The sequence below is a fragment of the Gracilinanus agilis genome, chromosome 2 (genome assembly GCF_016433145.1).
Source record: "Gracilinanus agilis isolate LMUSP501 chromosome 2, AgileGrace, whole genome shotgun sequence".
NCBI classification, from domain to species: domain Eukaryota; kingdom Metazoa; phylum Chordata; class Mammalia; order Didelphimorphia; family Didelphidae; genus Gracilinanus; species Gracilinanus agilis.
In genome coordinates this window covers 702,818,844-702,845,709 of record NC_058131.1, presented here as the reverse complement: position 1 = coordinate 702,845,709, position 26,866 = coordinate 702,818,844, and the positions used below count along the sequence as shown (strand labels likewise).

At 33.8% G+C, this 26,866-nt stretch overlaps 1 protein-coding gene across 1 annotated transcript in view; it reads right to left on the bottom strand.

The window, feature by feature from the left end:
- Nucleotides 1–4,508: 4,508 nt before the first annotated feature.
- CTNNA3 (catenin alpha 3) overlaps nucleotides 4,509–26,866 on the bottom strand; it is a 2,010,564-nt gene continuing 1,988,206 nt past the window's right edge. Inside the window, exon 17 of the mRNA XM_044660319.1 lies at nucleotides 4,509–4,796. Within this exon, the coding sequence (XP_044516254.1) occupies nucleotides 4,509–4,796 (288 nt within the window). The remainder of the gene's footprint in view (nucleotides 4,797–26,866) is intronic.

The window sequence follows — 26,866 nt, the reverse complement described above, 5'->3', positions numbered from 1 at the left end:
TCTCTCTCTCTCTCTCTCTTTCTCTCTCTCTCTCTCTCTCTCTCTCTCTCTCTCTTCTCTCTTCTCTCTCTATCCTACTGATAGCAAAATATCTATTAAGTATTTGTTGCCTTTGTTCATTATTTTATTGTTCACAAAGTATAACAAATGAATTGAGAACCTATTACTTATATAAGTAGCAATGACTTGGGATAATGAAACTTTTTCATCTAATGGTCTTTAGAACTAGAAAGAAGACAATCTTCAACCTCTCTAAGTTTTATAGCTGAGGAAACTGAGGTTCAAGGATGGTAAATGATTTGTCAAATACACTCTGGTTTGTAATATACAAGAGCAGATATACAACCCAGGCCTTCTGACATCTTAGTCCAAGCTCTTCCCACTGTATTATATTGACTTTTACATCACAGTCTATCAAAATGGGGATGCTATTGTCATTTCCAGAATCTTCTATGAATTAAATGTCAATTTATTTTTTCTTGGAGTAAGTACAAAAATGTCTTTGAGATGCTATTTCTCTCTCTTGATTTTATCATTATCTTCCTCCCACACACAATTACACCTATCTGGCAAAATATTTTTACTGTCAAATTGATTATTTGATAGACCCTTAAATTCATATTTCCCATATTTTCCTAGCAGAAAGAACACTGTGTTCCTAAATTCATATCTGAAAAAAGTATGAGGTCCTAAGGAATTTGATTTTCTAAATAATAAATCAGCAATGAGGTTTCTGTTTAGATTTAAGTAACCATTATTTAACTGTAGTTAATACTTTTTTTCTTCTTAAACAGAAGTTTAACAACATTTCTATTGTAGTTTGATATTATTTCTTAATGTGATTGTTATTTATTTTGGAAGAGCTTTAACAGAAAGCACATTTCAGATTTAGAGATAAACCACTTCAAAATGTTTTCAGTCTAACTCTCCTCTATGCATGAAAAAATAAATAATTCAGGAAGAATAGGTTTTCTCAAGGTAGAACTATCAGTAAATACACATAGGTGTCAGTATACTTAACCTCTAAGGTCCCTCCCAATGTAAGATTCTATACTGCTAACCTGTAATAAGGATACTTTAATCAAAATAATTTACCTGAGAAATTAGTTTCTATCTATTTCTAATTTGAATATCAAGAACCTAATATATCTTCATTTGAAAAGAAGATGAAGGTTTTCTAGTTTAGTCTCTCATAAACACATTGTGTAATAAACAGGTGAGTGATAACATGTGAGGTTCATTGCAAAGTTGATTTTTAATCAGTTAAATAAATGTTTGTTAGACTAGCTAATTTTTGATATCTCTTCCTACTCGAAGATTGTGTAATTCCCTTTTTTTTTCTTTTCTTTTTTTTTTAAACCCTTGTACTTCGGTGTATTGTCTCATAGGTGGAAGATTGGTAAGGGTGGGTAATTCCCTTTTTTAAAAAGAAGTTTGGACATAGAATGGGAAATGTTGGATACATTATCTATGTAATTTAACCAAAGATATCCCAAATACATCTGAATTATTGTTGTTCTCCTAAAATTGTGGAGAATGGATCTGTCTGAGATATTTAGGACATAGTATTATGTTGGAGCCTGAGAAATTAAGAATCTGGTGCTAATTTTTTAAATTACCTCTTAGTGGAAGTTTGTGCATGGAAATTCAAATAATGCAGTCCTGTCAAATGGATTTATATTTTTCAGAATGAGAAGTTCCTTATTAAAATCATAAAATATTAGCATATTTTGGCTATCTACCACACACCTTTCCTCACAAAGAATTTGTTTTGATTTTTGTAATATTTTGGGGGAAATATGAAGGAAAATTCTTATTACTCATTCATGCTTGCATATATGCATCTATATGAACTTGTATGAGCAAAAATATGTGTATATATGAGAAAGAAATAGAGAGAAAGAGAGCGAGCAAGAGAGAGACAAACACACAGAGATATAGAGATATTGTACCCGTTATAACATTGATACAGCAAATGTCTGGAAGAGTAAATTCTCTACCAAAGTGGATTTTCTTTCTTTCTTATAATCTTTAAGAGTTCTTTAGAATTCTGAGTGGTTTAGTGACTTGCCAAGAATCACAAATTTACAATACAATGTAGCAGAGTTAATTCTTGAACCCTAGACTTCCTGACACAAAATCATTTCTATCAATTCCAACATATACTGTTACTAGTCACACTAAGTCATAGATTTTGAGCTGCAAAGACCTTAGTTGAACACACTAATTCTGTGGACAAGAATATGACAGAAGGATTAATTTTGTCCAAATTTCTAGGGGATTAAGATACCAGGATTTTGAATTAACATCCTCTAACACTGGATACAACTCTTTTCACTTAATAACAGAAATTTTAAGTGTTTTTTTTTTTGTTTGTTTGTTTGTTTTGTTTGCTTCACAAAGCAAACTGGAACAAAATGATCTTTGAAAGTCATGAGACAACTGGAAAGGTGTGGTCTTCATTTTGCCTCTATTGCCCTCAAAGGAATATAAAGTACAGATTCAAGTATAAAACAATTAAAGAATGATAAATAGTATTTAAAAGGAAACTATAAAGAGGGAAATTTAAAGATATGTGTGATTTAAAGAGGAGGATGTTGAGTTGAAATTTTTTTGGTTGAAAATGATAAGGAATAGTCAACAGACTTAAGAAAGGTAGTAGGAGCAATAATACTAATAATAATTGAGTTTTATTTAACCCTTTAATATTTGCAAAACACTTCGCATGCATTTTATCAAGTGTTCCTCACAATAACCCAGGATGATAGTTATTACAGATATTATTTATTAGCCCAATTTTTATAAGGAAATTAAGGCTGAAGAAATTTATTGTTTTGTTTATGGTTACACAATAAGAAAATGTCAGAGATAGGATTCCAAATCAAGTCTCTTCTGAGTTCAGCACTCATCCCTAGCACAACATAAGCTTTGATAATACTTTTAATGTTTGCAAAACACTTTACCTGCATTATTTCATATGATATCCAAGGCAAATATGGCTTGAAAGTATTATACCTATTATTGCCTCCATTTTACATATAAAGAAATTAAGGCTATTATTGGTTGTTGGGAGGTACCAGAGTTGGGATTTGAATCCATGTCTCCATTGGCTTCTGTATTCTTTTCCATGCACCACATAGCATAGCTTTTGAATAAACACTGAAGATTGAGCAAAGAGAATACTGAGGTTTCTATTTGAAATCCAGGTGCTATAAGTGAGCATTATCAGAATGGAACTTTGGGGATTCAAAGTGTATTCAAATACATGTTTTTGTTGGCAACTATATACTTGAATAGTGACCCCCTATTTTTTTGCTAAGATATATTAAAAGAACATTATCAAAGCCACTCTAGCTGCATTACTATAAACTTTCAGTAATCAATGGAATACTCTACAACATTGGCTTTTTTCATCAAACGTCCAGAGGTTTTCAAGGCAATAGTTCTTCTATTCTCTCAACTGCTATAGACTGATAAAAGGATTTCAAATTTATACTGAGAACGTTTGCTTTGTGCTATTGAAACCTTCCTGACCTATTGTACACTCCTGGTTTCCTAAATAGGTGATGACCCACGCTTTCAACAAGTGCTTTTATGGACTTTTCCAAGTCAGCACTTGAGATGTTTAAGCTACAGAAGAAAGGGGCCTGTGCATTGGCTAATTGTCACCAGCATATTCATCAGAAAAGAGGGAAGGTTAAAAACGTTTTATTTACAAGTGTGAAATACTTCAAACTGAACTGAAATAGCCAGTTGTTTGGTTGCTGAAGCTTGGTAGATTTCTGTGTGACACAGCCTATTAAAAGCTGAACTCTTGCAGAATTTGCCTTCAGTGATTACATACCTCTACAAAACATGACTATTAAGTCAGGTTGGGGGGATGTGTTATAGGTGACAAAGTTAAAAAGACTATTAATAAATTATTATCAATTCATTGAAAATCAATTATTATCAATTCATTAACAGACATTTTATTGTGTCTACTGCATATAAGAAACTATGGCTGGTACCAAGAAAAGATTATGAAAGGCTTCATGATGGAACTGTTTGTTTGACATGCATCCCTGATATATAGTACTTTATCTGATACATAGTAGGCACTTGATAAATATTCTTATATTGATTTTTTCCTTTGAAAACCAAGATGATGATTTCTATTAAGATATCCCAACATCCTAAGTAAGTGGGTGCTTATTGACATACATGATAACAGATAGGATAGGATTGAGCTTCCAAATTTTTTGTTGGTTGTGGGGTTAGGGATGACTACAAGATTGTCTTTGGGAGTGTGGATGAGGAGTTTAACCAACACTGACAAATTCTTTCCAAATAAGAGGTGTGGCATGAAACCATGCTTTTCAGAGTGGAACAGCAAACTCATTACATCTCCTATGCTACTTGTTTAGACTTCAAATATTAGTGCCCTTAAGGAAGTGATCTAGTAGAAAACAAAGGCAGTGAAATTAGTAGGGGTCATCAAATGGAATAGCTGGGGTTGAAAAGCCAGGTTAGTAGACTTGTCTTCCTCTGAATTCACTCATGACTTGTACAGGGTGGATTTGCTTCTTTGTTGAGCCTCTTCTTACTGCTGCAAAGACTTCCTCTGGCTTCTCTCTTTTAATTAGGGGCTTTTTTGCAGGAGCCTTCATTCTCCACATGACAACAGGGTGTCGTGGGCCTGTAGAACTTTGGATCTTGATGATCTTTGTGGAGGCAATGTAGGACATTTTCACAGTATGGACAACAGCATTCATTAAGTTCTTGGCAGCCTGGATTAGTGAGGTGACACTGTCCAACTGGAATAACAAAAGTGACAATTACTTTGAGGAAGTCAGGATAGTAGCAACTTAAAGCACTAAAAATCTTCTGAAACTATAGAATGCCTGGTGGTCTATGTCAAGCAAATTTGGTGTGTGTGTGTGTGTGTTTCCTATTACATCTTGTATGTGTATGAATGCATAGGACTGTATAGATAGATAAATGAATGGGAGGGAGGAGAAAGTGAGATGTAACATGATCAAGATGGAAGCCCAGCTTTGGAGTTATTAAGAACCATGTAATAAGTCCTACTATAGATATATATTTGGTGGTTTTCCATGGATGAGACATTTAATCTCCCAATGTTCTAGGTAGCTCTCTAAAACTATACAAAAGAGATAATTTGCCCATCTACATTACTCAGGGGAGATTCTATATTGGGAAACTCCTCTATCTTAGATTAATTTCAAATAAAATGTATAGATTTTATATGTTACATGAAGATTAAAAAAATGGATCTTGGGTGAGGAACAATTATTACATTAATTTCCAAACCTATAGACTGTTAGAATTGGAAGGAACTTAGAGAAGACAATTTTCTTGCTTCACAAATGAGGAAACAGAAGGAACAAATTATTTGACTAAGGTCACCCAGAGTATAAATGGTAGAATTGCATATTGAGCTAATGTCTCTAAACTAATGACTTTGCTCCTACATTACAGAATAAAAGAAGAAACTGAGACTCAGAGTAGTTAAATGACTTGATTAGTTTTCCAATAGCTAATTAATAGAAGACTTGGAATGACACCTCATGTACTCTCGTCTATTTTCTTTCCAATACATATTATACCACTTTTTCCGAAAGCCTATTTTCTAAACATTTTTATATTTTCCCACACTTCATTTTAAAATTCCTGATAAAGTTTTCAATATACAGTTTGATTTCAGGGTGTTTTGAAGATTCTGACCAGTTGCCTCATCAATATTCCCATCACCTCCTGCTCTCCAAGTATTTGAAGGTTGCTACAGTACTAGGATGTTGCTTTTACTTCCCCCAAATCAACAGCCCTTTTAAAAGCAAGTGTTACACTTACTCACTGTTTCAACTAGAACACCACAGGCAGAAACACTAATTCAAAAGGACAGATGCTACAAAAATAAATGAAAGGGAGAGCTGGGTTTTTGTTATTCACTTGAACTCTTGAGATTTTTCTCTAGGGCATTTTTGCTTTTACTGATGATGTCTAGGAAGTGACTCTTGAAATTTTCCTCATTCACCCCCTTGCCAGTGCTAGTAGCAAAGCATCCCTATTCTGTTTATTATATTTCTTGTTGTTTGTTAGGTATTTCTTCTCACTATCCATGTATCATATTCAATTCAAATCTATTCAACATTTTTTCCATTGACTGATTATGGTACTACTTTCCAGAAGGAATCCAAGTCCTTCAAGGTGGTAGCTTTAGACTTGATGCCTTTGGGATTTCCTTTGGGATAAAAAGAGATTCACTAGAATGAGGGTCACCTTTCTGCAAACTACAGTTGTCTTTTACTTTGGGGTGGATAAAAAATCACAGGAAAAAACTATAAGTTTGGATGTCTGTATTTCTTGGGCAGAAAAAAGGACTTGTTGATTTTGGGGAGTTTCTTCCCTAGGCACTCTCTTCTAAGGAACCACACATGGAGGATAATTTTATTACTTTTTTGATTCCTGAGAATCTTCTATATGATTTCTATATAATTTTTTTGTGCAGTGCAATAACCATGTTGAATCAGAGTAAGGAATCTTCACACTGGATTCTTCTGAAATTGGCTTAAGTTCTTGCCAAAATTCTAGAAACTATCATTGATGGAATAGTATGTGATAATTGAAACAGAAGTGTGTTGATCGCTATTAGCCAATTGGTCTTATCAAGGACAGGTCATAGAAAAGTCAGTTTGGGTACCATAAATCTAGACTGTCTTGCTGAGGTCAATGACCCCAGCTCTATTCCACTGATCCTCCCTTCTGTCTCTTAGACAATAACATATTGTTTTGATGACCCCTGCTTTATAGTACAGTTTAAGATCTTGTACTGCTAGGCCACCTTCCTTCACATTTTTTTTTTCATTATTTCCCTTGATATTCTTCATCTTTTATTCTCCCAAATGAACTTTGTTATAGTTTTTTCTACTTCAGTTAAAAAAGTTTCTTGGTAGTTTAATAGGTACAGCACTAAATAAATAGATTAATTTGGGTAGGATTGTCATTTTTTATTATGTTTGCTTGTCCTACCTATGAGCAATTAATATTTTTCCAATTGTTTAGATCTAGTTTTAATTGTGTGGAAAGGGTTTTGTAATTGTGTTCGTATAATTCTTGGCAGATAGATTCCTAAGTATTTTATTTTGTCTAGGGTGATTTTAAACGGAATTTCTCTTTCTAATTCTTGCAGCTGGGTGTGTTGGAAATATATAGAACTGCTGATTATTTATGTGGGTTGATTTTGTTTCCTGCAACTTTGCTAACGCTGTTGATTATTTCCACAAGCTTTTTAGTTGATTCTCTAGGATTCTTTACATAGACCATCATATCATCTGCAAGATGTGATAGCTTGGTCTCCCCATTGCCTATTTTAATATGTTCAATTTATTTTTCTTCTCTAATTGCTTCTGTTAGTGTTTCCAGTGCAATGTTAAATAATAGAGGTGATAATGGGCATTCTTGTTTCACTCTTGATCTTATTGGGAAGGCTTCTAATTTATCCCCATTGCATATGATGCTTGCTGATGGTTTTAGATATTTACTGTTTATTATTTTTAGGAAAGGTCCTTCTATATGTTTTCAATAGGAATGGATATTATATTTTGTCAAAGGCTTTTTCTCCGCCTCTTGAGATAATCCTGTGATTTTTGTTGGTTTGCTTGTTGATATGGTCAGTTATGTGAATGGTTTTCCTAATGTTGAACCATCCTTTCATTCCTAGTACAAATCCCAACTGATCATAATGAATAACCCTTTATATTTAAGATTTTTGCATCTATGTTCATTAAGGAGATTGGTCTGTAGTTTTCTTTCTCTGTTTTTGGTCTGCCTGGCTTTGGAATCAGTACCATATTTGTGTCCTGAAAGCAGTTTGGTAGAAGTTCTTTGCTTATTGTGTCAAGTAGTTTGTATAGTATTGGAATTAGTTCTTCTTTGAAGGTTTGATAGAATTCACTTGTGAATCCATCTGGTCCTGGAGATTTTTTTTTGAGGGAGTTCTTTGATGACTTGTTCATTTTTTTTCTGATATGAGATTATTTAAGTATTGTATTTCTTTTTCTGTTATTTGAGGCCAGTGATGGTCAAACTTTTTAAAGAGGGGGCCAAAGGAAAGGAAATGATCATCTGTCAGACTGTTTCTAAGGCAACTCTTTCAAAGTTTCATTGTATTGTATTCTACTCATTGTATTCATCAGATTAGGAATAATGCCGACCCCCAACATTTCAGGGAGCCTGCCTCTGGCCCATAGGCTGTAGTTTGCTCATGACCGGTCTAGGCAATTTACATTTTTGTAGATATTCACCAATATTGCCTAGGTTGCTGTATTTATTTCTATATAATTGGACAAAATAGTTTTTTAGTTGTTTTTTTTAAACCTTAACTTCTGTGTATTGGCTCTTTGGTGGAAGAGTGGTAAGGGTGGGCAATGGGGGTCAAGTGACTTGCCCAGTGTCACACAGCTGGGAAGTGCCTGACTCTCAATCCACTGAGCTACCCAGCTGCCACCGACAAAATAGTTTTTAATGATTGCCCTAATTTCTTCTTCGTTAGAGGTGAGTTCTCCCTTTTCATCTTTTATACTGTTAATTTTGTTTTCTTCTTTCCTTTTTTATTAGATTGACTAGTATCTATTTTATTTGTTTTTTCAAAGTAATGTATAGTAGGAAAATCTTGAACCCCTAAAGAACATATTGCCTAGAGTTCCTTTCTATATTACTAGAAGGCTTTTCCTTTTGTTTACATTTGCATGTTCACATTTGTATAAGTTCTGAGGCCCTACTTCGTTCTTTCTCTTTTGTTACTGGGAGTGCGCTGCTTAGTAACCTTTTAGTTAGGTCTCTGTTAGTTTATTATTAATAAAGTATTCATGAATATAATATTTAGCATTTTTCATATTAATTTTAATCCCCACAGTACTGGCTTCTAGTCTTATTTATTAATTCAATAGTTCTTTTACTTTTAATTTTATTAATTTCTCCTTTAGTTTTTAGGATTTCTAATTTAGTTTTCATTTGGGGATTCTTAATTTGTTTGCTTTCTTGTGTTTTTTTTTTTAATTTGTCTGCCCAATCCATTGACCTTTGCCTGGGTACCATATATCTAAAAATGAAATATATCTATTCTTTCTCACTCTAATAAATGTTGAGTTCAAGAAGGGGAAAGTAACATCAATGTTCACTTGCAATTATCTCATTAATAAATTTTGCTGATTTTCAAGGAACATAATTTTGGGTAAGGAATTGTGTCACTATTTGCTCAAGAGTATCTCTTGAAAGAAAACCAAATTCTATTAGTAATCAAAGTTAAAATTAGCATTCAGTCAATCTGTCCATCTAATATTCTGTATCTCTACTGGATCAAGTATCATCTTCTTCCATGACTGGGTAACATCACTTGCGGAAGGGCAATTCTATGAAACTATGCTCAGAATAATATTTTTTAATATATGAAATAAAATATATGAAGAGAACCAATAATATGGAAATAAAGTTCTTAAAATATTAAAAGTAAAACTAATATACTACAAACTGTGGTCATAGAGAAGATATGTGTATCTTCTCTCTCTCTCTATATATATATGAACATATATATGTATATTTCAACAAAATATGTGTTAAAACCTTATGTGCTTTTAATTGACAAGATAGAGGTGTAATCTAGATGAAAGTACAGAATGATGGATTTGTTTATGCTTTAATAGCCTGAATTAAAAAAATCATAGTTAATGGACCAATGTCATCAAGGAGAGAGGTCTCTAGTTGGATACCCCAAGACTTGGTGATCTGTTTAGAGGTTGACCGTATGAATGATTTTTTTTCCAATGCATTATAAAGGAGGTTTGGTATAAAGTGGATTCTTGCATTGCAGGAAGATAATTTATTACATGGTTTAATGATTCCATATTTGAATGATTAATATAATTCACAAGTAATAAATGGGAATGGGAGACGACCAAAAGTTCTAGGAACTTGTGCACAGCTTTGTAACCACTGGTGTGGCAACATTTATATAATTTGAGGAAATGCAAGTTTTTGTTTGGTTTTATTTGTTTGTTTTTACATTATCACCTACATCTTCACATGATAGATTCAAGAAGTTTGGCTCTGCTATTGTCTGTGATATAAGCTGTCAGCTTTGAGATGAACACCCACTGTGTTATCACTAATATTCATTGGCATTTTCCGAGCATGTTTACTGTATCTTTTCAGTTAGAGAATTCTCATCTTAGCTACAGAAAAATTGAGTGAAGAAAAGCAGTCATCTGAGGTTACCTGCCTAGGGCAGTGGTCTAGCTGTCTGCTTCCTGAGCAGGAAATCTAATTAGCTATATTATGTGTCATGTCTGAAATCCTTGAAAAGGTAAAATATATATATACATATATACATATATGTATATATATATTTATTTACAAACCAGTAAGTCTTAGGATTCACATATTTTTGTGACTATTTACTAAAGTTGAAGAAAGAGGGCTCTGCATGTGTACCAACAATGATTTTTTTTGAAAAATCTTCAAAGATTTTAGGAGTTGTTTTTTTTTTGCTCCCTGGCAACAACTTCCTTCCATAAACATATGCATACATGAAATATCTCTTAGAGTTTCTGGATAAAGTCTAGTAATGTCCAACGAAGGAGGAATACCTTGGAGACTAGAGTAGACAGAATAAAAATATATAAAGAATGTAAAAATATGTAAAAAGTGAAATATAAAAAATGCTTTAAATTCTTTACAGTATTAATTAAAACAATATTGTTGTTGATACTAAGTGAAGCATATCTGAGGGTTGAAATTTTCTCTGTGGCTTAGGGAGCTAAGAGTAGGCAGCAATAATTTTCCTAGGAAATAAACTTTCACTGGAAGTAGTATGGTAGCAATAAGAATGATAGAACTCGTTTTCTTAATCGCTTCCCCCAACCCACCACCAAGATTCTCATCTCTCTTCTTTCTGGAGAAATCAGCAACATGAGCATGTGAGTCACCAGATTTCAACATCCTCGAAAAAAGTAATTAATTTTGATACTGTCAAGTTAAGGAGAATTCACAGGGTCAATGGGGTAAGAATTGTCATTTGACTGATGAGGAAAAATATTAGCATTTTGATAGTGTGACTTTCTTGAGAGACAGACAACTGATTTCCCTAGGCTGGCAGGCAGACAATTTGAATTAAGTATTAAACATTCTGTATTTTCCTCACTGTAGCAGAAGTGAAGTAGAATGAAAACTACACCCTGGTAGTAGAAGTCATAGAGCATGCTTGCTGCCCTTAAAATACAAATGCTTGCCACTTATATTTATGATCTTCCCTCCTTAATTTTAATAGAATTCGGGTAAATTGTTTACTAAGAGAAGGATTCTCTCTCTCTCTCTCTCTCTCTCTCTCTCTCTCTCTCTCTCTCTCTCTCTCTCTCTCTCTCTCTCTCTCTTTCTCTCTCTCCCCCCATATCAGCATCTGAGAAAGAAAAGTTATGACTAATAACATGGAAGCCTAAACTAGAGATTTAAAAAAAAAATCCTTCTCCTATGCTATATAAAGAGGAGGATGGTGAGTCATTCTGATCACTTCTAATTTTGTTCAACCTATAGTAATACTTCCTTGGCCTGCAAGTGGGTAACTCTTACCTTCCCATTTCCATTTCATTTTCTCTTTCAACTTCATTTATGCATTATCTTCTTTCTTTAGATTATAAGTTTCTTAAGGACAGGGATCCTCTTGTTTTTGCTTATATTTCTATTTCTAGTGCTTAGCATAGTGCCTGGAATATATTCAGTGCTTAATGATATGTGTGGGAATACAGAGACACATAAAACACATATGTTATGTGTTTGTATACATGTATATGTGTATATACACATATGCATATATATTCATGTATACATGTAGTACATGTTTGTATATGTCTGTATATAGCTATCATCAGTCAAACCATATCTCCTAGGCTGCTCACACATAAGTATCTCAGAAAATCTGTGAAGATTCAGGCTAAAATAAAGAAAGCATCCTATATTTGTTCAAAATAATAATACTACATCAGCATCATCCCTCAGAGTTTCAATTGCTAGACCTCAGAGTTCTTGAGGTGTGACTTCCTTGCTGCTGATATCAATTTCTAATCGTGCAAGGAACACTAAAGCATTTAACAGTCTACGTGAATTTTGAATATAAAACTCATCTAACATATTAGAAACACACTGAAAACTGTCTTAATTATACTCTAAAAACAAGCCAAAACAGATTTAAAAAAAAGTAATAACTATTCTCTCTTTCTATCTCAGTATCAATGATAGAATGTTATAATAAAGACAAATGTTATTTTGGAATGAAAAGTTTAGGCATATTTTCAACTATGGCAATCCCCAAGCATTATAGACAAAAAAAAAAGATCTAGCTAGTATTTTCCTTTTTGAAAATAATAGCTGCTTAGGTATCTTGACATGTACATTTAGGAAATATTTGCTGTGGAAATATTTTAGCTCTGAAATTCACTTTCTTCCAAAATGAAGTAAAGCCAATTATAGGCAACATATTTTAACTATTATTCCTCAGAGAAATGCAGCATCCATTCCCTTTTCTTGATGTTTTTTTTTATTAAATAGAGTCTTAGTACTTCACTTCTCTTTCCTAAAACAAATAAATAAGCAAACCAACAACAAGAACAAACTAATATAAGTGTTTTCTTAGATGTTTTTAAGTTTGAACAAGAGTTATGGGAATGGATCTTGGAAATCTGTGTTCATTTTCCAGTTACAGACCTTAAGCAGTGAAGATACTCCAATAAGATTGTGATCTCATTAATACAATAATACGTCCAATGATACAAGTCATGACCCATATATATTTGGCAGATTTGGGGAGGCTTCTATCCTCTCAGTTAACTATCAGGAATCTATGTAATAGAGTGTTCTTAATTTTACTGAGATGTTGGAAGAATACATATTTTTATCCAATGTTATACTTCACAAATTCCAATTGCCAACCAATTTTTTAACTTGTATGCTTTTCTGAAATCATCATTTAAATGGCTTCTTCTACATAATCTTAAATAATTTCCAAATCCTTTTATCCTGATCCCACCCACTATGAAGTTCCACACTGTCCTTTGCCAGACTAGCACATTTGTTTGTAGTCCCTTGAAATCCATAACTCTAAGATATTTAACAATTATCTGGGAAAGCATGAAAAAATTATCACCTCACCAAGCTTATGTCCTTTGCTTTAAAATGCAGAAGATACTACCTGCGATATATACTTCAGAAATTTCTCATGGAGAAAATGTTTCGTCGACTTTTAAGTCATGAGTATTTTCTCATTATATTCATCCCTTTCCATAGTTGATGGTGTTCAGTTATAAAATGTCTTGGTAAAATTTTTATCTACCATTTTTGTATGTTATTTGCTACAAACTATTGTACAGGCATATAAAATGCATATTTTCTGTAATTGAATAAAAGGACTAGTACCTAAGTTTATTTTCTTTAGGCACACTGTACACCTCTACAGAATAATTCCAATCACCAATAACATGAGCCCAATTATACATATCTCTTTCTTTTTCTACACAAATTTTATTTCTTTCATTGTCTCTAGAGTTTGAACACATTTTATTGCACACAGATTAGAGATTAGAAGTATTTAATATGCTGGCATCTATTAAAATGCTCCTAAGTTTTGATTAAATATTTTGTCTAGACGATTGTGGACAAGTTTTTTTCTGTGACAGTAGACCTTAGAGCAGATGATTTTGTTGCATTCTCTAGGAAGTTTACATGTGCATTACTGCTACTTTATGAAAAAATACCTATCTTTTGATATATAAATCTAGTCACCAGTTTGTATCTTGCTTGGTATTTTGGCATATCCTATTTTTTGGAAGCCTGTAGTGATGTGTTGACAGTATCTACTGATTCCTTGAATAATCAGCAATGAACAATATGTTTAGGCTCATTAAGTATAATCCTTTTGAAATTTCTGGTGGTAATGAGCTGATCCTAAACTGCCATTATAAATTCCTCTGCTTCTATAAACAAATCTGCATGACAGTCATTTGTCCAAGGTTTCTTTATAGATATATTTCTGGTTAAGTTCCTTATGCATGCCAATCATAGATGAGCCCTTTGATTCCACATATCTACATTAGCTTATTTAATATATGAGCTTGAACCAGATGCAAACCAATTTCAGATAAATTTAACGAACCCAGTGACACGAAACCTATTTGTAGTCTTCAATATTGCTTAGTGAAATGTCATTGGTTTGTTGTGAAAATTATTTCTGCACAATTTTAAACTCTTCATCATGTACTCTGAGAATATCTATCCTCATTTTCCTTTTCAATGAAGAAGTATTAATCTTTCTGTAGTTGCCTTCTAATGATGAGAAGGGATGTATTTTGCTAACATTACATGAGTTTTTCTTAGTATTCTTATAAAAAATCTAAATATTTGACAGAGGGTCAGTCTTAGAATCAGGAATACAAAGGTTCAAGACCTGATTCCTACTTACAATAGATACATGAGCACAAGGAAGTCAGTTGAGTTTTCATAGCCCTCAATAAACTAAAATTATTTTATATATGAACTGCTGGGTGACATCAGAGACAAGGATTCCTATAAATTTTCTGTGATTCTCTGAATTTGTTAAATGCCATGTCTGTTCTCCCCAGAATATACCTGTCAATATAATTGTAGTTTTAAATTTCTATTTGGGGAAGAATGAGGATATGAAACTTGGACTGGTCTCATTAATCCCAAAGTATCCTTTGAGCATTTTAGATATGATAAGGTCTTCCCTTACTCCTTCTGGAAATTAGGTTCCTGGAAGCTACATCACAAACTATTATATCTATGTGTTGGTTAATGCTAAGTGACAGCATTAAACAGGCTCATCTTCGGGGACTGAACTATATTTGGAGATGTTTTCTAACTCCCAGGTGCCTCTTTGGTTTGTTTGGCAATAGTTTTATATCTAAATGAAATGAGCAAGTAACTTCAATCAAGATTAATAACAATAATTAATAACAATGGCAGGTAACATTTATGTAATGCTTACTATGTGCCAACTACTGTGTTAAATACTTTACAGTGAGCTTCTCATTTGATCTTCACAACAATCCTTGTAAGCAGGCACTACCATTGGCTCCATTTATAGGTGAAGTAACTGAGAAAAATAGAAGTCAGATGACTTGCACAGGGTCATACAGCTAGAAAGTTTCTGAAGCCATATTTTAATTCAAGTCTTCCTGTCTCTAGATTCAGTATTTTATCCACTATGCCACTGTTTTTTCTAATTTAATAGATCTTCTTATAGCCCCATCCTTAGTCCATTGGCAAATACTACCTAAATCCTTATAGGACATTTTAAATTCTTATTTTTTCCAAACTAATTTATCCATAAAAGGTTTCCTCAGCTCGAACATGCTTCTTTTAGCAGCCAAATTTAAAACTTCTAGATAGAATCCAGGCAGTTTTAATAGACAAATCAAATAAGACACCCTGCCCCTCAAAGTTCATCAAAAAGAAGTTGCATTTTCAAATTGAAATTCAACCTTATAAGTAAATTGGGAATGGCCATTCCTTCTGTGAAGATAAAGAGCTATTTAATCAGATTATTGATATAGTTTGCACAGTAAATTCCTTTGCCAACTTGCCATTAGAATATGACAACAGAAGAGAATAGCTAAAGTTGAAGAGGAAAGGAAGCAATGCCACATATAGAATTTAACAGTACTAAAATGCCAATCATAAAATTTCTTTGACTGAAATCTGTTTCTGTCAAAAACATTTTCAGAAAATGTTAAAATAAATTAGAAAGAAGTAGATACTCTGGGGAAAATCCCAGTAAAGCTCATAGGTATTTTAGTTAAAATTATTTCAAACAAGCCTGGTTCATCATGACAGTATAGTTGTCTATGAAGAGCCCTATATTTTGCTTGATAGCACTTGTTTCCTTTGAATGCAAATTTTTGAATTCCAAGTAAACAAGCACATATTATGTACCTAATTTGTGTCAGGCAAAATGATTGCTAGATATATGAATAAGGCAAAAAAGAAATATCAAGAAAAAGTGTTTCTAATTTATTTTAACATTTTCTGAAAATGTTTTTGACAGAAACAGATTTCAGTCAAAGAAATTTACTGTGCAAACTATATCAATAATCTGATTAAATATATGATTTTATTAACTCTCAGAATCAATACATGAAAATATTCCTTCCCAAGAAGAAATTAGAAATTCCTCTTGGCTCTTGAGTTTCAACCTAAGGTTTTTTTTCTACAATCAACAAGCACCTGTGCAATATAATGTAAAGCCTTCTTAATTTTATTCCTTTGCAAGAGCATTTATATTACACAATGGATAGTATGCCAGACCAGGAGTAATTAAAGACTTGGGTTCAAATTTGACCTCAGTTACTTTCTAGCTGTGTGACCCTGGGTAAATCACTTACCCCTAATTCCTTAGCCTTTGTCACTCTTCTACTTTGAACTGATTCTAAGACAGAAGTTAAGGTTGTTGTTGTTGTTTAATCTTATGCTAAGATATTTTAGAATTGTCAGGTACAAAGATGCTAAAATCATATTATGACAAAGCTGAAAGAAGATTGTTCAGCACTGAGGTGAAGGACAGCTCCATAATGCTAATAGTTGAGAAGCATTATGATCCCATTTGTAAAGAAAGCATTTCCAGTAATTCTGAATAAGTAGAAAAGACAGATTGGCATTGGGATATTTAATTTGACTGGAACACATCAGTACCTTTTGTACACTTTTGATTTTTGGTTTTTAATAAAGTGAGAGTAAAACTCCGACAAGTCTCTGGGAAAAGGAATTGTTGCATGTTCTAGGTTTTCTAAGAAGCTCCATTAAAAACAGATGTAACACCATGTCCTGTAATTAATGTGCTGACAGGGAGACAAGCAGGAGAATGTTTAAATGTCTGTGTCTCCTTCTCTTAGATGTTTGGTTTTCTATGGAATTAAGGGAATAATAAGAAAGTATGTAGCTTTACTAAATGTGTTCATGCCACCTGGCCCAATGGAAATATCTTGAAGATTTGATTGCTGAACTAACTCAGTGATTTCTAAAAATGTTGAATGTGACAGATTCTACATTATTAAAGAAGGCTAAATGTCTCAATTAAAAACAAAGTGCCAGAATTATGGAAATCATTGGATCAATAAGGTTGGCATTGCATCTTGGAAAACTTTTAGAAACTAATATTAAAGTGATATGTAATAAATATCTCAAAAATAAGATCTTCACTAATTGTCAATATGAGTACTTTGAATATGTATCATGTAGGACAGACTTTATTTTTAAGAGTTTAACTAGAATAATCGACTAGATTTTAAAGAGAATTCCATGATTTTAAAGAGGATTCCATGAAGTCTTTATCTTATTATTGTAGAAAATGTAAGATAAAAAATTATAGGCAAAATGTAATAAAATTAAGTTGATTCAGGAAAGGTATGTTGAATAACAAGACCCAGTGGTAATGTCAGTTTGGAAAAAAATGATCAACTAAAGTGTCCTACAGATTCATTATTAGCCTTACATTGTAAGTATAACATTTTTCTTACAAATTACTTAAGATTTAGTTAAAAGCATAACTGCCATACATAATTACTTTGGATCTGAAAAAGAAATATTTAATAGCTAATGAATTAAAAATATTTAAATAAATTTAAATAAAAACAAAGCATTTTGGCAGGCTAGAATATCACACCAAGATAAACAAAATTAGATTTAATATCAATAAATATGAAATCTTAGAGATGAATTGAAAAGCCAATTGTATAAGCCCAAGATGAGGAGGCAGAGCTAAACAGAATTCATTTTGAAAAACAACTATTGTATGTGGAAGATTTCAAATTGACATTGAGTAAGTTGTCTCATATGAAGGCCAACAGATCTAGTGCAGTCTTTAATTATGGTCACAGTGACTTTGCATAAAGGAAAAAGATGACTAAAAGTCCTTTGAACTTTGTCCTTAGGCCATATCTGTAGTATTTAATTTAGTTAGAGGTGTCATAGTCTAGAAAAGGAATTGATAATGTGGAGGGAATCCAGAGTATGTTGGAGTGGGAAACTACCTTTCTAGTTATTTGTTAGACCACATGGCTTCTGAAACTATGCCTTCCTGTGAAATTCAGTGACTCTTTAGTTCTTGTTAGTATTATCTCCTAGGGGAAAGCAGTCAATTTGTTGGATAAGGAACATCTCTAAGGAGGAAACCTTTCAGAAAGACCTCTTGTTCTGTTTATGATACTGTGACAATTTTGAGGTTTTTATGCCATTACCAAAGTGTTTTTGTGATGCTTTATCTAACAAACTATTTGAATTCCCATGATTTACTCCCCTGGAGTAAAACCATGCTTTCTCATAGTCATTAAAAATGTCAATTTATAAATCCCTTCAGTGATGCATAAAATAGCCAATCATGAACATATATTAACACATTTTTAGATAACTAGCAAAGCAATTTGTAGCAGTAGAATAGTCTAGGTAGGAAAACAAAAGGAGTACTAAATTTAGGGTACTGTTAAGAGTAGACAAGACCATGTGAGTACATGGGAAGTCAGAGTGACATTGAAAGCCCCATGGGGGGCAGCTATATGGCTCAATGGTTAGAAAACCAGACCTGGAGATTGGAGGTTCTGGATTCAAATCTGGTCTCAGACACTTCCTAGCTATGTGAACCTGGGCAAGTAACTTATACCCATTGCTTAGACCAGTGCTGGGCAAAATATGGCCCCACAGGCCAGATACAGGTCCCCTGAAATGTTCCATCCAGTCTCTCGACATTATTCCTAATCTGATGAATATAATGAGCAGGATACAATATGATGAAACTTCTAAATAGTTGCCTTAGAAACAGACTGACAGATGAGCATTTCCTTTCCTTTGGGCCCTTCTTTAAAATGTTTGACCATCACTGGCCTAGATCTTTCTGTTCTTCTGTATTGGAACCAATACTTGGTATTTATTCTAAGACAGAAGGCTAAAAAAAGCAGCCCATACAAGCAAGTGATAGAGGTTGGTATATATGTTATAGCAATAGCCTTATGCAGAACAAAGAGAAGATTTCAGGGTGAGGATCATAGGAAGAAACTTCAGCAGGTTCATAGTTCTGTTTCATTATAGTTCTACCCAATCCATCAACAAGAATTTATCAAGTATCAACTATGTAATATGCACTATTATAAACACTGGGACTAGAAAGACAAAGATTGAAATAGTCCCTATCATTAAAGAACTTACCTTAAAATGGGAAGATGTCATAAAAATTTGGACATTTGCATTTATATATATATACATGTATAAATATGCATGTTATACATAACACACATATACATATATACACATGGATCCACAAAGAAATTCATGTACATATGTGGGTAGAGATAGATAACTTCAAACTAACCAGTTTGTGGAGGAAGCCATTAGAAATTGGATGAATTAGGAAAAGCCTGAAGAATGGGATATCTGAGGTGAGTCTTAAAGGAATCTAGATTTTTAACAGGCAGAAGTAAAGAGGGATATTCTCTAGGCCTTTTCTATAGTTAGAGCTGCTAAAATTTGATGTGTTAAAAACACCAATTAACCCAGAATATCTGGATCACTGAGGATATGGAGAAAAGAAAAAAAATAGGAAAGTTCAGAAGGGATCAAGCTATGATAAGTTGTTAATTAAAAACAGGGGAATTCATATTTGATTGGAATGAAGAAAACAAATATTTCTCAGGCACCTAATATGTGCCAGGTACTATGCTAAACAGTTTAAAATTCTTATCTCATTTGATCCTCACAGGAATCCTATCAGGTAGTTTACACTATTATGGCCATTTTACCTTTGATGGAGTTGATGCAGACAAAGATGCATCACATGACTTGCCCAGTGTCATATATCTACTGTGTTCCAGGCCAGATTTGAACCGATGGCTTGCTTATCCAAGGCTCAGTGCTACATCTATTGTACCATTCAGTTGCCTCTAATTGAAATTAAATCTAATTTATTGAGTGGAGGATTGTGTTGGATGGAAGAGGAAGTAACATGAGGAAACTGTACTTTAAGAAAATTTATTTTGTTGACCCTGTGAAAGAATTTCTAAAAAGAACCTTGAGATAGGGAGACCAAACATTCTAGGTTGCTATTGTAATATTTAAAGTAATAGGTGATATAAGCTTGAACTAGGGTGTGTGTGTGGTTATTTGAGTGTTAAGTGGGGTATATATGTGAAATATGTCATGGATATGTTTTAGTCTTATAATTATTGCAATGTCATTTTCTCATAGGACATACATTTGTGTATGAGCATGTGCACAAAAATGTATATAAAAATTAAGAATGTTGGGGAAAACAGGGGCTATGCAAATGTTTTCCTCTGATCTGTAATGATGATAAAACTCAGAATGAGACTTTACGTCATAACCATAACATTCATGGCTATTATATCACCTGAGATAACCACAAAGTTCAAGCTTGTCTTGGAAAAAAAAAGTGTGTGTGTGTGTGTGTGTGTGCATCTGTGTCTCCTTTAAGCATCCTTGTATCTGTCAACTATTATTATATATTATAGTTATTATGATTATTATGATTTTTTTAAGAATTAGGATATATGTATTTCCCACTATGGGGAGTCTTTTGAAAGGAATATGAAGTTTAAACTATCTATGTAAAGGTAATAACACTGACCCACCTCTCTCTAAAGAAAACTGGATTTAGACTGAGAGGACTTAGATTTCAATCCTTTCTTTTCCATTTAACTCTGTGTGAACTTGGGCAAGTCATAAATTCTCTAATTCTGTTTCCTCATTTGTGAAAGAATGGGCTTATAGGGCAACTCATGAAGGGAAAGGCTATCTACTGCCATAGAAGGAATTGATGGAGACTGAATGCAGATTGAAACATACCTTTATTCACTTTATTTTCTTCATAACTTTTTTCTCTAGAGTAAGTGATATATGTCTAATTTCACAGTATGATGAACATGGAAATATGTATGATATGATAACACATGTGTAACCTCTATCATATTTCTTGCCATCTGGGGAGGTAGGAATAGTAGGAGAGAGGGAGAAAACAAGGCTTGGAAAATATCAGGAAACAATTATTGATATTGTATCAATATGTAATCGGGAAAAAATTTAAAATATATAAATTTAAATCAATCAAAGAAGGGGCTTCATCTAAACCAGTGGCATTGAATCAAAGTAGAAACAAAGGCTCCCTGTGGGTAGCATATTGACTTAGATAATATAAAATAATATTATATTTTATTACATTTTTATTCATTTAATTAAATATTTCCCAATTACATTTTAATCTGATTCAAGTGGAAATTGTATTTGGCACCACTGGTTTAGATGACTTTAAATTTTCATAGAGACAAAAAATGAAATCCCTACTTGTCTTTAGCCTGTATCTCCCACCTATTAAAGGTTTCTGTTTTCTAAAGCTTTTAGTTATATTGAGTCTTACATTCTAAATTTAATTTCATATTATCTTTAAGATTCAGCAGCCTTTCTTTTAATATCACAGTCCAGAGGCTCGCTAAAAACAGATGTTGAAGGACATAGAAGTGCTGAGTAGCATGTGATACCTTTTTTTTTTTTAATTTCCAGAAAGATAGTGACCCAAACCTATATCACTATTGTTTCATCAGTGTGGCAAGAGAAAAGGACTGTGAGGAACAAAATGAACAGAGCTTTGGAAATGATTTCAGGAGGAACTGGATGCTTCCAATGCCCTGTTATCTCTGATGTGAGGTATGGACTATGTCAGGTGTGGTGGCAAAAAAATATATACCTTCAAGAAAACAATTAAAGTATAGTTAAAGAGGCTGTTTCCTGTTTGCTCTGGGCTCACAAAGTCTTTACATGTATCAGATTTGAGAAATGCAGCCTGTGGTGGTGAAATAGTCCAACATGTTGCTATTGAATTGATTCTTTTTTTCTCCAAGATCAGAAATTTCTCTCATCTCCCCCAGAGTGTCCTACAATACAAAACAATTTTCAGGCTTCTCTTTGGAGATAAGCACAGATGTCTCCTAATAGAGGCAGTCTGGCTTACAGCCAGGCCACTGCCAGCTGCTGAGGAGAGGCGAGAACTTCACAAGGGGGTGGCCTTAGGTCAGAGGAATTTCAAGGGTTATTTGATGCCAGATAGGATGATGGGAAACCCTAAGGTAGTCAGAATCAAAAGCCAGGGACAAGTTATTTACTCTAATTACAGAATATGTCTCCGCTAGCAAGAAACATGGTGAAAACTGCCCCCTTTCCTTTTCATGATTTGTTCTCAAGTGTACATGCTTGACAAATACAGAATCTCCATCACACACATAGAATTCCTCACATGTAACTGACTTGAATGCTGTCATTTCTTAGCTGTAGGATGGAATAAAGGGAATGAAGAGAGGTATAGTGGGAGACAGAAGAATGTCATTTTTAGATGCAGGATCTGCTATTCAAGTGAAGAAGCAGTTATTGATTAAGCACCTATTATGTACAGACACTCTGTAATTCCCTGTAGAAACAAAGAAAGAAAAACAAGAACAGTTAAGGCTCTCCCTCTAATAGAGGAGAACCAATGCCAAAATCTAAGTGAGTATAAAAAATTATTCTGAGTATTTTGGGGAGAGTCTCAAAAGGAAAGTTCTTAGATTAAGGAAAATTGGAAAAGACTTATGACAGAAGGTGGAACTTTAGCAGAAACCTGAGGAAGTGAGGAAGCAAAGGCTGGGAAAGAGAATATTCCAGTCAAGGAGATCAATTAAAACAAATTGATTACATTTGGTAATAGGGATAGTACTAGGTACTGTTTAAATCTAGAAAGCAAAATCTTTCCTAGTCTCATAATTCATGTATGCTTACTATCTAAAGTGGCCTAAACATGTAGTGGCCTTCCAGCATTCCTATTACCAGGATAATTGAGGCTGCTGGAACCTCTGACCTCGGGATCATGTTGTCCAGACTAAGTCCAGTACTAATATAATGAGGTCCTGGGAGTGTGGAGAAGGCTGAAAACATAGTGCAAGCTAAAGCTTCTATGCCAACAAATGAGGGGATAAGTCCCCAAAGGTGCCACTATATTTTCATTCTGGGCAAGAAAAAGAGATTGTCTCAAAGAAATTAAGTGACTTTGGGTCCTGAGCCTCAGTTTACTCATTTTTAAAATGAGAAAGGGTGAGCTAGATGCCGGAAACCATCGAGGCTGTGAGGTTAACACGGCTACTCACAAGCTCTGACAATCCAGCACAGCAGGTTGTCAGGAGGATGGAGATCCCACACTCAGTTTACCCTATATGATTCTTTTTACAGTGACATTCACTTGCATTGAAATTATTGCAATCAGTATCCTTATCTAGCTCAAAGGAGACACAGAAAAACAATACAGGGTCATGGCAAGAACAATCACAGCCAAAGACTACCCACTATCCAAAAATAAACCCCTGTACAACCCCTTAGAGTATAGAAATTTCCCCTAGAATCAGCCCAGCAGAAAACCAGCAGTTAGTGAGTTAATGCAAGTTTCTAAAGTTCCCAGCAAGAAAATACCTGGCCTGAGTTTGTTCCCAAACTCCTACAGACCATAGAAACAGTGAAACACAAAGAAATTAAGGCAATGACAAATTAGCACAGAATCATCCTACCAGAACTGTATTCTTAGAGATCCTATAACAGAAAAAACACCATGGGAACAAAACATTGGACCAGACTGATATTATTGTATCTTATTGGATGTAATCAACTACCATAACTATCTCCTCGATTGATGATGGGAATGAATAGTATAACATAACTATATACATAATATGATTAGTTAAAATATAATTAACTATTATGTTTAGCTAGGAACTGATGTATTTGTACCTTACGCATGGCTGAAAAGAATAAGTTCAAACTAAGCCAGCCCATAATGAATAATTTTTGACAAGCTTGCTTCTTTGTTTAACCATAGCAAGATATTTGGTAAATGTCAATCTTGTGATGTTTCAAAAGTTAATATGTGATTTTGAATGTATGGGAAAAAAACCTGCATGAGATCATAAAGAAAAAAAGGTATAAAAATTAAAATCAGCAGATGACACTTCAGATCAGCCACTGCAAACCTACTCAGTCTCTGGCTCTTCTCACTCCATTTTCGCTCAATTGTCCCGCCCCCAGGAGGAACTGGACTGCTGGTAACCCCCCAGCAGCTAGACACTCAAATTTTTATATACACAGATATACATTAAATATATGTACATATTCATACATTTATATAATGCACATATACACTTGGGGACACGTGTATGTATACACACATATTTGTATACATGTCTATGTACATGTATGGATAGATCCTTCCCTCAAGTGACATTGTTTACACTGATCCCTTTTTATTCTACTTTCCCTATAATATTCCTTTAGTTGTTCTCTTTTGGTTTTAGTTCTTTCTCCCATTATCAATCGACCTCTGTTTGAGAAGCTTGCAGATATCTTATTGGGAACTTTCCTTTTGAATCATCTTTAAAATCTCCTAAAAGAACTCTGAGCTTTTGTGTGGTTTGGAGTTTGAATTCTCTAGAAAATTTCTAGAGACATTTAAGAGGAAGTGTTATAGAGTAATCAGAGATTCTTGAAGTCCTACATTCAAATATTATTTTGGGCACAAACTGTTTGACCCTTTGTAAGTTGCTCAACTTCTAAGTGACTCAAGCAACTCCTTATATAAGGGTTCTTAACTTTAGTTTCTTGAAATAGGATGATGATATATAGTTAACTATATTTCAATACACATGATTTCCTTTATAAATCTATTTTGTTTTCTTCATTTTAAGCACTCTGAGAATGGATAGATTTCAGCTGAATCTCACATATGGTTCAGAATGTGGAAAAAAAGTTGAGACCTAAGCCATAGAAACACTGGGATCTGTATTGGTAGAGTTCCACACACTAATGGATTCATACATTTTCCACTCCTCTTCCAGAATCTCTTCTAGTTAAGACCACCATCTACTTAAACAATTGATCACATTCTATCTTGTCTTCTCCAATGAAATGCTTTTTGTATCATCCCCATTCTCAGACTTATCTTCACTCTCTCCTCTCTATTGACTCCTTCTTTATTGTCTAAAAACATTGCCCTCAAAAACTCTGGATCAATTCATCATCACAATGATTATTCTCTCTCTTTCTTCACATTTTTTGTGGTTAAACTCTTTAAGAAGGCCTTTTCCAATCAGTACTCCTGCTTCCTTTCTTCTCATGGTATGCATGAGGTACAAGGAAATTAAATAACCCTTTAAAAAATAGCCCCTTCCTTTGAATATCTTGCCAATTCCTCCAAATTGTTGGAATTATTCACATGTGGATAAATAAAATTGATTCCTCTGGTGATAAATACACATGTACACACACATACACACACACATACACACAAAAATCCTCACCTTTAGTTTTTGATTTTCCCTTGCTAACCCCTCAAGAAATAAAATCAATGTCTTTCTCTAGAGGAACCTTTTAGTTTATCACATTTTTCAGTTCCCTGTTTCCTTGTGCATATTGTAATTAAGGCATATTTCTGCAGAGTTTTTTTTTTCCTTTTTAAACACATCTTGTTACTGGCTCTGATCTTCTTTAATGTTTCCATTTGAGCACAAGAGGTTAAAGAGTCAACTTTCTGTCACTAGTGACTCAGGAGCTTGTAAAAATACATGATTTTGCATTGAAGGAATGTCTCATTTAAAGGTGGATTTTAGCAGAATCTTCCTTGGAAACATAGGAACAACCACTCTGTGAAGCTATGGATATCCATATCTGTCTCTCCCTCTCCCTCCCTCCCTTTCTCTCTCTCTCTCTCTCTCTCTCTCTCTCTCTCTCTCTCTCTCTCTCTCTCTCTCTCTCTCTCTCTCTCTTTCTTTCTTTTCCTCCCTTCCTCCCTCTCTCCTTCACCCCCTCTTACTCTTTCTCTCTCGGTGTATATTTCTTTCCTTCTATTTTTTGGCAGACCCCAAAATCAAGATTAGAAGACACTGACAGCATTCCATATACAAAGAACCTCAGAATTAAAAGAGGCCTCACACTCCATCTATTTTAATCCATACATTAATATATATAGCCTCTCTGATATATTAGACAAACAGCAATTCGGGCTTTTTTTTTTCTTTTACTTCTCTAGGGAGGTAGTCAAGAATGGGGAAGAAAATGGAAGAGTGAAATGAAGGAACAAAAAAATTAAAGAGCTAAATTCTGGGTGAAGTTTTTCTTATGATATATGTAAGGGCAAGTCAATGGCATGGCAACTAAAAATTTCAAGAATGGGTTCCAGGAAAGAAAATTAATTTATTGATCAGGCTAGCAATGACCAAGGAATCAGTTAGTCAGCCATCACTTTCAGTGAACAAAGACAAAGATTTGCAGAAAATTGAGTCCTTAAAAACGATTTTGGAAACTCATTATTCAGCCCTCCCATAGTCTTCTCTATTGATGAATACCTAATGAGGAGGAGAAATAATTTTCTCCCAGTCTTTCCCCAATTTCTTCATGGTAATCAGGAAGATATTCCTGGCCATGGGATTCTAATAATCCTTGGTTATCTAGATTGGAAGATAAAATTAGAATTGGCTAAATGTTGGCCTCCATAGCTCATTTCAATGTGAAACTCAAGAATGTTTCCCTACTCTTCTTCAGATATTCTTATCTTAAATCAGTTGTTTACCAGGCAAAATGAAGCTCACAAACACTTTTCAATTGGCCAAATTCAGAAGATGCTTTGGGCTAGGGAAGGTGAAAAGCATTATTTGGATTTCTTAGGAATGAAGGAATGATGAAAGAAGTTTGAAAGACAGAGCTGAAACTCAATTTAAAACTTAGAAATAGAAAT